The sequence below is a fragment of the Nyctibius grandis genome, chromosome 4, assembly GCF_013368605.1.
Source record: "Nyctibius grandis isolate bNycGra1 chromosome 4, bNycGra1.pri, whole genome shotgun sequence".
In the NCBI taxonomy this organism is placed as follows: Eukaryota; Metazoa; Chordata; class Aves; order Nyctibiiformes; family Nyctibiidae; genus Nyctibius; species Nyctibius grandis.
Genome location: NC_090661.1, coordinates 30,604,717 through 30,618,990, shown reverse-complemented (window position 1 = coordinate 30,618,990; position 14,274 = coordinate 30,604,717). Strand labels below are relative to the sequence as shown.

At 39.4% G+C, this 14,274-nt stretch overlaps 1 protein-coding gene across 3 annotated transcripts in view; it reads right to left on the bottom strand.

Moving 5' to 3' along the window:
- The window catches only part of GANC (glucosidase alpha, neutral C), a 28,015-nt gene that overhangs the window by 13,566 nt on the left and 175 nt on the right, over positions 1 to 14,274 (bottom strand). The window contains exons 2-12 of one of the 3 annotated variants that reach the window (XM_068399058.1): positions 13,074 to 13,136; positions 11,415 to 11,523; positions 9,736 to 9,863; positions 9,028 to 9,210; positions 8,116 to 8,161; positions 6,630 to 6,696; positions 5,154 to 5,250; positions 4,400 to 4,580; positions 3,373 to 3,526; positions 1,912 to 2,147; positions 609 to 735 (exon numbers count right to left, since the gene is read on the bottom strand). In XM_068399058.1, coding sequence (XP_068255159.1) covers positions 609 to 735; positions 1,912 to 2,147; positions 3,373 to 3,526; positions 4,400 to 4,580; positions 5,154 to 5,250; positions 6,630 to 6,696; positions 8,116 to 8,161; positions 9,028 to 9,210; positions 9,736 to 9,863; positions 11,415 to 11,523; positions 13,074 to 13,136 — 1,391 coding nt within the window. Of the gene's footprint in view, positions 1 to 608; positions 736 to 1,911; positions 2,148 to 3,372; positions 3,527 to 4,399; positions 4,581 to 5,153; positions 5,251 to 6,629; positions 6,697 to 8,115; positions 8,162 to 9,027; positions 9,211 to 9,735; positions 9,864 to 11,414; positions 11,524 to 13,073; positions 13,137 to 14,061; positions 14,152 to 14,274 lie in introns of those variants that run through there. The other 2 variants (XM_068399060.1, XM_068399059.1) reach the window with 2 other exon arrangements.

Below are 14,274 nucleotides of genomic sequence, written 5' to 3'. Positions count from 1 at the left end.
TCCTGGCATTTTGAGCTTAAACAGGAAAGCGTCGCTGAGGAGCCGTATAGCTACATCTTACCACGCTACTAGAAGTTGTAATAGGTCCTTGATTTTTCTCATATTTATTCCTTTGCCAGGATTGTGGGCTTTCTGTCTGTAAAGAAGGGGGACAACCTCCTTTGCCCTCCCGCAACGAGATCTCCTCATGAAAAATAACATGTGAAATCACTATATTATGATTGAATCAAAGTCTTCAGTATCTGGCTTCACTTAATTTCATCCAGCCTACATAAATTGTGCTCACTGCAACAGACCAGACTGCATTTCTGCTACCCAAGACAAGTTGGGAAGAGGGATGGCTGTTCTGATCAATAAGTCCAATTTTTTTAGTTCTAGGCATTTGGACTCTCTGCAGATCCAACAGGCAGAACTGAGGAAGTTATACAGCTGAGGCAATTAGAACCTGACTGTACCAAAGAAACCACAAAGTATTTGAAATTATGAATATTTACCAAAAAATGCAAGGAATGTATGAATTTAATTCCACTTCCATGGGTTCCAATTAAACTATTCTGCAAAATTTTTAAAATAAACAGCTTGAAATGTAGAGACAGTGTTTTTTTTACCTGGCCAACAGATGCCCTCAAAATCTTGCCCATTTCTGTCTTTCACAAAATATCCCTTGTCTTTTGCCTGTGAATACAGGGTATACGTGGGATCAACCTTAATGTGGGGATCTACAATAATGACAAGCTGCCAGGATAAGAAAATAAAATGCATCATTAGCATCAACTGTACTGAATAAAACAGTAAGAGTTCACTTTTGATAAAAGGCAGATAATGATTTCACTTCAGGTAAAGAAAGTAACTGTGTCACTAATTTTAGAAAGCAGTTACCAGTTCTTGTATATATATACTGTGCTAGACTTATGTATAATAGCTGAATTTACAAGGAGGGCATGAATTCATGCTTACTCCTCTGAAACAAGGGCCAAAAAAATTGTTTCAGATAAAAGCAAGTACCCCAACCCCTAAAACACTATGTTTAATTCACTGCTGTATTCTGTGAATGGGAAAATAGCTGACTTCCATGTTCATGGCCCTGCTCAGAATAATTTGCCTTAAGACATTTAAACATATCTCAGTTTGTATAGCATACAACAGCAATAGAAGTTTCTAATTTTTTTTAAACATCCACGTATTGTATTTTGCAGTTACTTTCTGCTGCCATTAACTGCGTTGCTGTAAAGTTGAGAAAGTACTATAGCTCCAAATAAGAGATTATAAAACTTGAATGCTATTTCAACAGTCCCTCGTTCATTGGCTTTTGGCACAGATCAAGCATTGAGCAATTCCACAACTTTTAGATATTAACTGTGTACATTTTAATACCTCTATAATTCCAAGAAAAACATTTTAGCTGTAAAAGCAGAAATAAAGACTAACTAAGCTAACAGACTGCACATCATACCAGGACTTCACCAGAAGGGAAAAACATTTAGTTTATGGTAAGTAATCGTATCAACATACATAAACGACAAATCCCAGTTAGTATAAGCAGAAAATAAAAAGTATTATCAATACAAAGAAAAGCTGAAGCAAAAATAGTAACTACTAATGGTCAAAGCTTACATCAAGTAGAAAAATTTTCTACTGCACCCATCAAGGAGCAGTAGAAGGAGCTTCACATGGGTCAAACTTAGCCTGACGGTCAAGGTACAGAACAAACTATGAAATAATGAAACAGCACAAGAAGCTGAATTAAACAAGATAGCTTGCACACTGGAAGCATCACCAGACCGCAACACAGTCCAATTCACTCTGTTGTAGTTAAACTGTTTCCAGTATCTGAAGGACCTTGGTTAAAGCTAGATTGAGTAGCTTCACACTACAAAGAAATATTTTCTTTCTTCCTGCTATATTATTTACCTTGCGTTTTTTCTTCCTGAGATGTTCTTGCATCTTTCTGGGGTTCTGGAATTTAGTTTTGTCCCAAGTAAAATACCTCTTGCCATCTGTGTGCTCTATGTCCAGCCATATCACATCATAAGGAATGTCATGTTCATCAAAGCCAGCATCTACTGTCTTGACATCTTCCTCATCCTCATAATTCCACCGGCACTGATGGTAGCCCAGAGAAAAAAGGGGGGGCAGGGCTTGAGTGCCTAGGAAGAGCATATGAATGAAAGAACACTATTAATGCCCTTCAGGACTTTATCTAGAGACTCTAGAAAAGTTATTATGATTAATGTGTATCTGTCTGGAGCTAGGCAATGCTGGCCTAAGTTGAGTCTAAAGCATGTTCTTCATACCAAAGTGACTGAACTCTTGAAATAGCAAACATTACAACAAGCTCAACAGCCAGAAAGAGCAGAGGGCTGTAATGATAATACAAGAGTGAGCAGGAAGTTGCTGTTCCATTATGCTGAAGTGTTATTCCAGTAACCAACATAATTTTATTCTTTAATTATTTCTAATGTAAAAATATTCTAGATTAGCTTAACTGTCATTAATGTGAACAATTAACTAGATTTCAATCAGTAGAATGCAATTCCTGTGACTGCTTGAACCTGAGTAGTGTAAACAGACCCACAGGTGCTGCAGTACAAGGATTTGCAATTGTCAGGAATTTTTAAAATTAGAAAACATGTATGTATGTATGTACGCATATGGCAAAAGGGATGCATATGCAAGGAAACTTTCCTGAGCATGCCCTTCTGCCTCGTGACATCCTCTTGCAATCTGGCTACTTTCCTATTCCTGTTCAGCTGAACCACATTCTCTCCATAACAGCAAACAAACATTGCTGACACACTAAAGAACTACCAGGAATGTTTCTGTGCTTTTCATTCTCTTTAGTACATAAAGAATTTTGCTTTCATAAAATGTTAGTTCTCTTGCCTCCTTTTTTTTAAGTCTCTTCCTGAGCCTCTTGCTTCTTTCCTTTCCCATAGCTGCATGCCATCTCTGCTCCCTTCCCTAACGGACACACTGGACAGTTTCTCATCTTCTTTCTCTACTCGCCAGGATACACTACTCCATAACTTCAGTCTTTTCTCATTATAAGACGGCCTGTCTTGCTGGTGACTGGCAGTTCTAGTCCTCTGTGTCTCCTCTCTTCATCTAAGGGAGCAGTTTCAGATAGCAATATTTATGCTGGCTTCTCAATTAGGGCCAAGTCTGACCAGCTGCAGATGCTAGGGAAAGCAAGGATGGAGGCCTGTCTTCAAAATAGCACCAGCCTTTGCTCTACAAACTGCAGTTTGAGAACAAATGGCCTCCTGCACACAATGGGCTAGGTAAATATTAACCCACTCTTGGTACAGCATGTTCCTTAGAGAATCTCCCAGGTAAATGTGCCATACTGACTCCAGTTATGTGAGTTAGTACCTGTCAGTTGTGCAAACTGCTTGAAGATATCAAATGCAGTGGGTCCCATCAGCAGGAAAACATCAATGATCCCACTTTCTGACATCCAGCGCACATCAGTTAGAGGCACTGCTCTCTGCTTAGCAGTCTCTGCAGCAGATCTGGATGGCATGTGCTTTGAAGGAAATCAAGGTAAAACTGAGTATCTCTCTCTATCAAACTTCTGTTCAATGAAGGAGCAAACGTGGAACCCCACATAATTCACTAACACATACCTGGCAGGTAGTAGGAATACACAGTGAATGTTTCTTATACATCCTTCACAAATCCTTTACCTTGCATACTGCTTATACAAAATAGAGGGATAGTTAATAAGGAAAAATGGGTAATGAGGGACAAAGTAATTAAAGCTCTTCTGTAATTAAAGACTGCTTTTTCTGCAGGATCTTTGAGTAATAGCTATATCCTAAGTAATGAAGAAAATTAATAATTTTAACCACGTAATGAAGTGCTGGAATAAAGCAAGATTTTTTTTCCTCACTGTTTCAGTTTTAACAGAATTCATACGTTTGTGTTTCAAGAGTTGAGCGAGTTCATTCTCTGAACATTTTATGTTTCTTGAAGGTCAATTACATTCCACAGAAGAATGAGCCTGCTAAGCAGAAATGTGTGGCAATTCCAAGAATTTAAAAACTCAGAAAAATTTCTCAGATCCAAAAGATTGTCAAGATTTTTGTCCACCCTTTTTTCTGCCTGCTACATCCACCTGTGTAGATTTTTTCTGCTCCAACATTATGTATTTCCTCTCTGCCTTCTCCTGTAGACCTGTTAAGTCTATAACTTGACTCTTGAAAGGAGCCACCTCCTTGTTCTTTTCAGTGGTTTAATACAACAAATTTAGCAGTAGGGTGGACAGGAGAAAGAGACTGACAATTCTTCATTAGTGAGCAAAAGATAAATCTCCAACAATGTTGTTATGTTCCTGTTGGCCCTGCCCTGGAATGTTTTCTTTCACTATTAAATTCTGAGGAAAGTGAGCAACTCTCACCTCAGCTACTGCCTTTGTACTAATATCCACCAGCGTTTCTGAAGAGTTCAGCCAGAAGATCCCTGAAGTTCTGTTAGGCTTGTGTGCTAAGAGAAGGGGCACTGAACCATAAATGCCTATTTTGTCGTGTATCTTGTGGCCAAAGATATCCAAATTATAAAGCCGGTAGGCATCACCATCACTAGGACAAACAAACAGATGTGTTTGTTATATGTAAGCATCCTGCACTAGGCCAATTTTAGCTCTATTGCCATTCCACTAAACTCAGTGAACACTCTGTATTCTGGTCTTCTGTTCAGCATCCAGAGCTGAAATGTGCACAGCCTAGATTACTGCTTCTTTGCTTTGGTCCTTACTATCTGAATCAAACAACATTTTTGCTGCCAGTGAGACTAGTGTTCATTTGCTCTAAGTCCTAAAATATGAATTCTGAACTCTCTCATCCTCCCATGGAGTTGCTCTTTTAAGTTCTGCTTAAACATGACCAATCTTACAATTCAGAAAAAAAACTGCATGGAAAATTGAAAGAGAACAGAAGGGGTCATTCATGACATTGCAGAGTGGAAAGGGAAAGCAGAACAACTTACTTCATATGGACAGTGGCTATGATTCAGTTTGCTGTATCATTAAACTAAAATATACACTATATAATATACATATCTCAAGCCATTGTCTACATTAAATTATTAAGACAATGTTATAGCTCTCCTCTACAAAAATGATAGTGCTTTCACTAACAATCTGCCACCTTTACCTGGTGTTTTTGAGAAGAAGTGCTTCTGTGTGTTGCGGTATCCCATAAACGTGGTCAAATCCATGTAAAGAGAAGTCCATGCCTACAGAACTAGGACCTGTGGGAATAACATTAAAAGAGATGATCACAGAGTTCCATTCTCAGGCTTAGCTGAAAGCAACAGAGCACAGCAACCTAACTGGAAAAAAAAATATTTAAAAGCAGGTTTTAATAATTAGCTCTTTCATACTCGCTTCCAGCTTCACTTTTATTATTACTTATAGAGATGTTTTGAACAGATTTTATTGTATTTATTCTGATTTTGATCTGCTTAAGAAGATAACATGAATCACTTTAATAGAAGAAAAAAATGTAATAGTGAGTCACTTTATTCTGTAGTGAAACTGCTTAAAATTATGTCCTGTTTCTATCTCAGTACCTACAAGCCAAGCTCTGCAACACAGCGGTACAGCAGAGTGGAGTTTAGAGTCAGAGTTGCCTGTTTTCTACTGCTCGTCTCTTCAGCCTCAGCCAGGGGAGTAGCATGCACAACAGCCTCTGTCAGTGATATCATCTTGTCACATTACTGAATCCAGAGCAACTTCTGGCAGGTGACCAGAGATCCTGTAGACTGACAAGCAGTGGCTTCAGGATCAGAACCTGACCATATGGACTTTATTCCTCCAACACAGAGAAACACAAAAACATGATGCTGGCCTAACACATCAGATACAGCATGAACAACAAGGGCAACAGCCTCCTGCCCCTCTGTGTCTTGACTGTGAACTGAAGAAGCTCCTGTCACCAAAAGGAAGCTCTTTCGGACTTCCCTCTCCCTACTGCAGCTGCTAGGTAGTGCTGGTTGCTATAAAAGTCTGCATGATAGTGGTAATGGACAAAGCTTACCAACTCAATTAATGTAGAATACAACTGAACAGACAGCAGATGGTCATAAATTTTGGTAATTAATAATTTAAATTGTATTTGAGCTACTGACCTACATGTTCCTATAACCTTCTTCTTATCCCTTAAGACCATTCAGTATTTCCTTTTGTAGTCCTCCACTTCAGTTTCTCTGTGACAATTATTAATGCTTAGATATGATTTCTGATATGTCATGAGAATAAACTACAAGTGAAATCAATGTTATGTGCTGATACTCAAAAAGAAAACAAAAGAAAATAAAAAGGAAATAATGCCTTATATACCAGTCAGCCAATGCACATAGGGTTATGCTGTGTCAGAAATGACACACAGTGAGCTGACGAAATGGGTCACATTTAATGTGTTCCCTCCTGAACAGAAATCTAATTAATATTTCCAGTACTTTTGTCAAATTTCTTACACATCACTGATATCTGATACGCAAGTTAAAAGAAGGAGCGAGTGAGACATTGATAAACATGAAGCAGCTAAACAGAAAGCAGACAGAAATATGAATGAACAGAGGTATATACAAAGCAGTAAAGCTGTTTTCAGAACTAGACTGAGACTTACCATGAGCTTTGATGTCTAAGAAACTGCCAAATTTCTCTTGCCAGAGACCTAGATCCTCCTGTTTCTCCTGCATAAACAGAAATAGCTAAGCCTGGCAAATGCAACTGCTCACACCATTTACTTCTAAGAAAAATATGTTTATTCACATGAGATTTGTACATTGTTAACTGCTTTTTTTTGCCAAATATAGTTAATATAAATAAATCCAAAACACAATTCAGTCCTGCTGCAGGAATTTACACTGAAGAACTGACGTGCTAGTGGAGCACACACATACTCTGCTACAGCATAAAAGTAATACCTGAGGTCTTGGATAGAATCACAGAATGATAGAATAGCCCAGGTTGGAAGGGACCTCAAAAGATGATGTGGTCCAGCCTTTCATGGGCAAGGGAGCCTAGATGAGATTATCTAGCACCCTGTTCAACTGCATCTTGAAATTCTCCAGTGACAGGGACTCTACCACATCCCTGGGGAGGTTGTTCCAGTGAATGATTGTTCTCACTGTAAAAAATGTCTTTCTTCTGGATGTTGAACACGATTATGAAATGCAAAGATTGCATGGATGGAACCAAACAGGAAAACCTATACGGACAGAAACCAACCCAGTCCCCCAAACAGTATGGGTAAGACAACAAAAAACCTCTCCAGACTCCCTGGAGTCCTGTAGGTGTAGCTGATACTTCAAGCCACCTTCAAACTTTGAGCTTTGTGCCCTGACATTCATTGTCCTAGAATTTCCCCTTTTTGCAGCATCTTTCATGGTTTTCTTTTCTACATTAATCCCAGAATAAGTGGACGTGGCCCCTTGCAGCTGTGTGACTCCCCCAAAGCAGGCACACTCCCTGGCAGAACTCAGAGTTCAGACACAAGTATGCTGAAGGCAGCATAGCTCCTGCCATTTATAACAGGATGGTGGAGTAAGCAGACATCTGCTCTACAGGAGGCTAAAATTATATCATGGACATAGCTTAGCCTCCTGAGAAAACTGGTATGTGCCTTCATGCACTGCCAGGACGTGGTCTTTTTTCAGAGAGAATCTTACTTCTGTATTAAGGATGAATGTATGTGGAGGCATATTTTTGGACCGTTATAAACCAGGTCCCGTTCCTTTGAAACTCCCTTTGCAAAGAACAGGGAATTTGAAAATGACCAAGTATCACCACAAAACTCCGTTTTACACATCTACTCCGAGTCAAATGAGAGTACAAAAGTGAAAGAAATTCTAAATAAAAAGGCCAGGGAAAAAACATTTTTGAGCTAGATCTACCTGACTGATGCATTCTACAGCCCTGGTAAAACACATAAAACTTTATTCAACTATGAATTTGCAAAATATCTCAATATGAAATACCAGGTTTTTTTTGAATTTCACTGGAAGGTGGTTAGACTATGTTTGTAAACATAGTACCAGAAGAAACTAACATGATTCTCATTCTCTTTTCTAAAAAATATTGACGCTGGAATTGCAATAAGCATGGGTTACCTTAGAGGAACCACTTGCTGCCTCCTCTTTTTCTGCTGTAGGTTTTCTAGTGAAAACAAACACATAGAAATAATCAATTTATTGTTAACGTCAGGAAGGATTTCAAACAGAAAATTCATATAGCATTAAGCATTGCCTTATACGTTATATAGTTTTGGTGCTTGACTATTCTGAAAATTGATGTCATAGTTGAGAGCTCTAACTGGAAAATCATTTTAATATTCAATGTCTTAAAATAACCTTCACTCCATATTTGAGTTAGCTTGACTTCTTGGCCTTTCACATTTATTTCTATCTGCATGAGCGCCCAGAAGATCCTCACTTCTTCGTCATTCTCTGTTAAGGGCTCTCTGTTATTTACAATTTTTGAAATAATACTCTCTAGGAGAGATGCTTGCTATGCTCTTTTTCCAGCTATGACATGTCCTGCACTGTGGTTTCTCACCCTTCCAGCACTTTGCAGTGGCATTGACCTGTAAAATCTTGCAGCAATATGGCACATTGTAAGTTGAACAAAACTTACTTCAAGAGCTTATATGGTGAATAAAACTTACCTAAAGAGTAAGTTTAGTCATAAAAGGAGATGAAACTAATAACCTCATCATACTACCATCACTCATTCCCAAGAAAGACAAAGGGTGCCAGGATACTTTAGTGTTTTACAAAATTGGCCATTAAATGAGGTTAGCATTTTGCACACAGCTGCTGCAAGGGATTAAAACAGTCTGCAGTTAATTAATCTAGAATTTTTTTGTTAAAACTTCACCATTGTACTTACTGGTATGAAGTAAAAGAGAAGACAGATTTCAATGCATAAAAGCTTCTATCACAGAAATTGCAATTCCGTAGAATTTTTATCTTCAGCTACAGCACAATCAGTACATACTACGATGCAACAGACAGATACTGTACCTAATACTGGGAGGTGGTTGTAGGTGCTCAAAATACAACAACCCATTGGAATTCATGCTCAGAACAGTCTCACCCTTGGACTGTAGCTCAACCTGGAAGGGGTTTGCTGTGACTTGAAGTTTGTAGTCCTCATTAACACTTGACAGCACCAAAATACCTGCCTCTTTCTGGGATACAAAGAGTCTGACAAATGAAAGGCAAGAACAGCTTTATATGAATCAGCGGCACATGAAATCCACTGTAACTAAATAACCATCTCAAACAAAAGATGGGGTGACAATATCCGCATACATTATAAAAACCTCAAGGCTAATGCTGAGGCAAAGAATGCCAGAAATACATGCTGTGTTCATGGTTCACTGCACAGTGCAACAGGTGGCTACAGAACTGCTGTGTGGAGGTTGCATTCCTTTCACATTAACAGGTAATGCCTTAGGTAAAAATGATGCATCATAACAAGTAGGCTATTTTCTGATTGGGTCCAATAGCCTCAAGTTTCTTATGTATATGACAAAATTTTCTCCTACGTCTTTATCACGAATATTTGAAAGTAAATTAACCACATGCATTTTTATTTTCTCTTCCTGTAACAACTTTGATTGTAGAGAGACAACTGTAGTGTAGCACAAATGAGGGAGAAGGGAAAACACTCTTGCAAATGAACCTGTATCAGTTACTAAGGTGCTAAACCATCTACCCATCACTTACCTCTGAGTGGTAGGTTCCTTTATAAGAACATCAGGAACTTTATATCTTGCTCTGAGAGGAGATGCCTCATCAATTTTCAGCCTGAAAATATTGCCTTCTATTTCACATATTTCTACTTGTAGAAGAACCTGGGAGCAAACAGATAAACTGGTAGTGATAAAAAATACCAACTTATTTTTCAACTCAACATCACCAAACACTTACTGTCTGGAAAAAAACAGGCCTGCTTTCTGATTTAATGTTCTTCAGCATTGCTGAGCAACAATCATCATCCATACGAGTTTACACCAGCTAACTCTACTTCTCCCCTTCGAAGAAGCAACTCTTTTTAAGCAGACTTTTCAAGTCTCTCATGTCTAGCGTTTTGCAGCTCTCCGCACAAGCAGCATGGAAAACAGGGGTAGCATCTCACAGTAACAGTAATCTCAAAATTTAGACAATTACACTACTGTGCTGTCAATGTAAGAGTGGGATACTACTGAGATGTGGGCTTTTTGCAAAAACGTCAGTGCTCTGTGTTCGCTAGTATTCTCAGTGGTGCTGACACTCATGAACTGTGTCAGAAAGACACCTAAAGAAAATGCATAATACTGCCCTACCCACCGTAACTTGCTATTTTAGAGTTCAGGGAAGTGGGAAGTCACTCTGTTCTAGTTTATACAACATGACTCATTTTTCTTCCGTGGAGGATCCCTACATCACAAATCTGTTTTTTTCTCTTTTTTCCTTTCTTAATCTCTCCTCCCACGTGACACAAAACTGGCTGAAGAATTTTGGCCTGATATCTTTTCCCTCTACCTGAAAGCCAATCAGCCCTGCTCTCTTCAAAGCATGAAAGAATGAAAGAACCATAATACCAGAGGGAGAGTAGGCAAGAGAGAAAAGATTCATTTGGAGTTCCAGATCCTGCTTCCTAGGAAATATTTTACATTATGCCAGCTTTGTATAAACCCCCAAATAGTCTAGGAAGCCACAGAGCCTTCTGCCTTTCATCTACCTTAAAATCTAGGCAAAAAATAGCCTCCTTTTTCTGTACTGACTGTAAAGAAGGTCACGATTAACAAGAGAGGCAGAAAATACATTTATGCAGAGTATCTACATAGCATGATGCTTAGAGCACGGAAGAGAGCTGTAGTTCCAAACTCCCATAATCTGAGGATGGGTTAGGTTGCCTATTCCCTGAGCAAATGTGATGCCTGCTACGCTGTTAAACTAGAGAAAGAGAAGACACTCCTCTTCCTGGCTGTTGTCTTAAATGCAAAGACGACTTCTTTTTGCCCAAAAACTGCCTTTGAGCAAACACAGGAATACAAAGGTATGGTTAGGAGGTACTGAAACATAGGTCTTCTTATTCCATTACAGAAAAAGAATTTTTTATTTTGGAATAGTGGAGAAAACTCTGAATTAAAAACATTTTTTCAGATAAAGAGAGCTCTATTCAGATTTTTCATAAATTCGTTAAAAGATTTTTTTAAGTTCCTTAAAATATCTGTTCTCCTGCAAAGTCTCAAGCTGTCAAATAAATACTAACCGGTAAGGACATCTTTAGGCTGATACTTTGCATCATATCTTAAATATCTACCACTGAAGAATCTCAAAATCTGCAAATATTATCAGACTCATTGATAATATTCACTGCTTTTTCTGTAAGCACCCTCTTATGCTAGGTAGGATCTCACCTTATTCTCCTCATGAATAATTTGGAATTTGACATTCTCATCACTTAACGTGACTGAATCCAATAATGCTCGATACAAGGATTTTCCAGGATGTAGAAGTTTCTGACGCCTGTCAAGACAGAAAACTATTTTTGGTCTCCCTAATTGTTGTGGCTTACATCACACAGAGGGACATAATATTGTTAGAAACGTTCACTTAATAATTCTGTCTTGAATTTTTTCAAATACAATTATTATCAGTGCTTCAAGTCAAGGGGAAAAAGAAGGAATATAGTTCTGAGCACACATACATGTTTATCAATGAGATGTTACAGGGGTTTGGTCACCCATCACCATTCTATAGGGGTTTTTAAACAATAATAGTCTTAATTCAAGTGTCCAACTAAATTCTTAGTTGTCCAGTTACATTCTTCTTCTTTCCATGATCCCAGAAATTTCAGCTCAATAATCTGTTTTTCATTTTCTGTCATATACACCCGTTTGGTCTGCAATGCCCCGGTGAACAGCTTCTACATTCTGTGATGATGAAGCACTACATGTTTGTAATTTGTAACGTCCTGAATATGCACCGAGGAAATTGTTTTTCAACAAGCCTGTTGACTACAGAGTTTTGACTACAGCTTTTGGCCCTGATGAAGTCTTTAGGACAGAGACCCTGAAACAGACGCTCTTTCAACTGTTTGTAGAATGCTCCTTGCTGAGCCCAGGTTTTATGAGGTATTTGAAGGTAAGTGTCTTGGAGGCTACCTTAATAGGAAGCTTCTTCATTAGTAAACTGACTTTGTTTCCTTGCAAACAGATATTGCACAAATGCGAGCAATCAGATAAAGGATTTCTTTTAAAAGAAGGGCAAAGACAGGATCTGATGCTTGCTAATGTGTGGCAACCTCCCGCTGAGAAATTAGACGTGTTAAGTTAAAATGGCGATAGGATAGAAAGGGCTGGTGTGAAAAGAGGAAGAAGTCCTGCTCCCACTGGCAAAATGTTATTTGGGTTTTTCTGAATGTAATTTCCTGCAGAACATAAATGAATATCTGAAACTGTAACCCAGTAGGTCAGTGACTAATTAGTATAACACTGGGCAATCATTCCTTTCATTCAGGCAGCATGGGATAGAAGCAATGGAGGATGGGAGGAAAAAAAAGCTGGAGGAGAGGTATCTCAGTTAGAAATGGGATGAGAAGGTTCACTTAGCTTAAGATCAGCTCTAAGAGACTAATGAGCTAGAATTTAGATTTGATGCTAAATTCTGGCCAAGGTACTTCTTCAATAGCACTGTAATAATTTATGCTATTGTCACAGACTAATGGTTTCTATTGAGAATTCTGTTGTTTTGAACTACGGATATTCAAGAAAAATCCACAACAAGAAAACAACCTGTGTCTGAGTGTACCTATAGTTAACATATTGCTGGGGCTTTGTCAGATGGGAGGACTGACTCTTTTGAACTTTAGCAGAAGAGGTTTTGTACGTAAGATTCCACCTTTTAAAATATGCTGATTATTGCTTGCTGACAGGTGAGTGAAACGCTCACTTTGAAAGATAAATCCTGAAAGTACCAGACTTGCTGTGATTAAAAATCAATGTGCAACTACTTCTTGTATCTTTTAATATTACTAGTTTTAAAAAAAAACCCTACACTGCAATTCTTCTCTTTACCTGTAAAAAGCAATCTGGTTGCATTCCTTAAAGGTGCTTTTGTCCACAGCCTCATCTTGGACACTAGAAAGAGCAGAAACAGAAAATGTTTCAATGTGTTCACCAAACACCTCCTGAATGATCAGATGATGGGAGTCCTCCTCAAGAGGAGTAAGGATTAAAGAGTGTGCAGGCAACTGCGGTGACATAAAACATGTTGGACTTTGAACTACTATGTCTGGATATGGGAAGAATTTCTTACACGTTTAGTTCTGTGCTAAACCATTTCCTTTTAAACTTTGATAATTTTGGCAAACAATTGAATCTGTGACTAACAGAGCTGAATTCCAGCACATGCGAATTCTTGCGGCTTTGCATTTCGAAACCAGATCTCTCTCTGCAGTCCTTGTAATCAACTATTATGTTCCAGTAATGAGAATGGAGAAAAGAGGCAGGACTGGCAGAAAAGGAGAAAGGCTGCACCCTTCTCTTCTACCTGCAGTAGGGCTGACGAGGGAGGGAGGCTTTGATGGCCCTGCTGACAGCTCTACGTTATCTCTAGGCTTGAGCTAACTTTAAGTCTATTAGATAACAGTACATTTTTGGCTTGCCTAAAAAAATGGGCTGCCAGTAGTGTCTGTCATCAAAATACTTCCCAGAACATGCTGAGTTCAGACACACACAGAGGAGAATAAGGTGTTAGTACTGGCAGACAAAGAGCTCATTCTGACAAAATACTTATTAATTACATACATGCAACATATATAATGCAGATGGCAGCCATGAAGACTCGGTCACAATTACTGTGAACTAAATATTAATAGACCTGGAGTTATTATTAGAGACCTCACAGTTACCATATATTTAGGCAGTGTAACCCTTCCCGGTTGTGCCTGAGGACACCTGTGCGCTTCCGGGTTTCTGCGCCAGGTCTGTGGGACCCTGCTGCCGTATTTACCACCCTGCAACCCGCCAGCCTTCCAGCGGTGCAGCCTGCACCCAAGCTCACCTGCGCGCTGTGACACCCGCTCTCCGGCCCCCGCTCCGCCGCCACGTACGCAGGAGGGTTTTGCCCTGGCAGGGGCGGCGGAGACAGTACCGCGGCGGGGACAGCGCCGCCACGGCCCCGCACACCTGCCCGCCACCCCCGGCCGGCTCTGGGCCCTTGCTGGGGCCGGGCTTGCGCACCGCCGCTCCCCGCGGAAAGCTGCGGAGCCCCCCC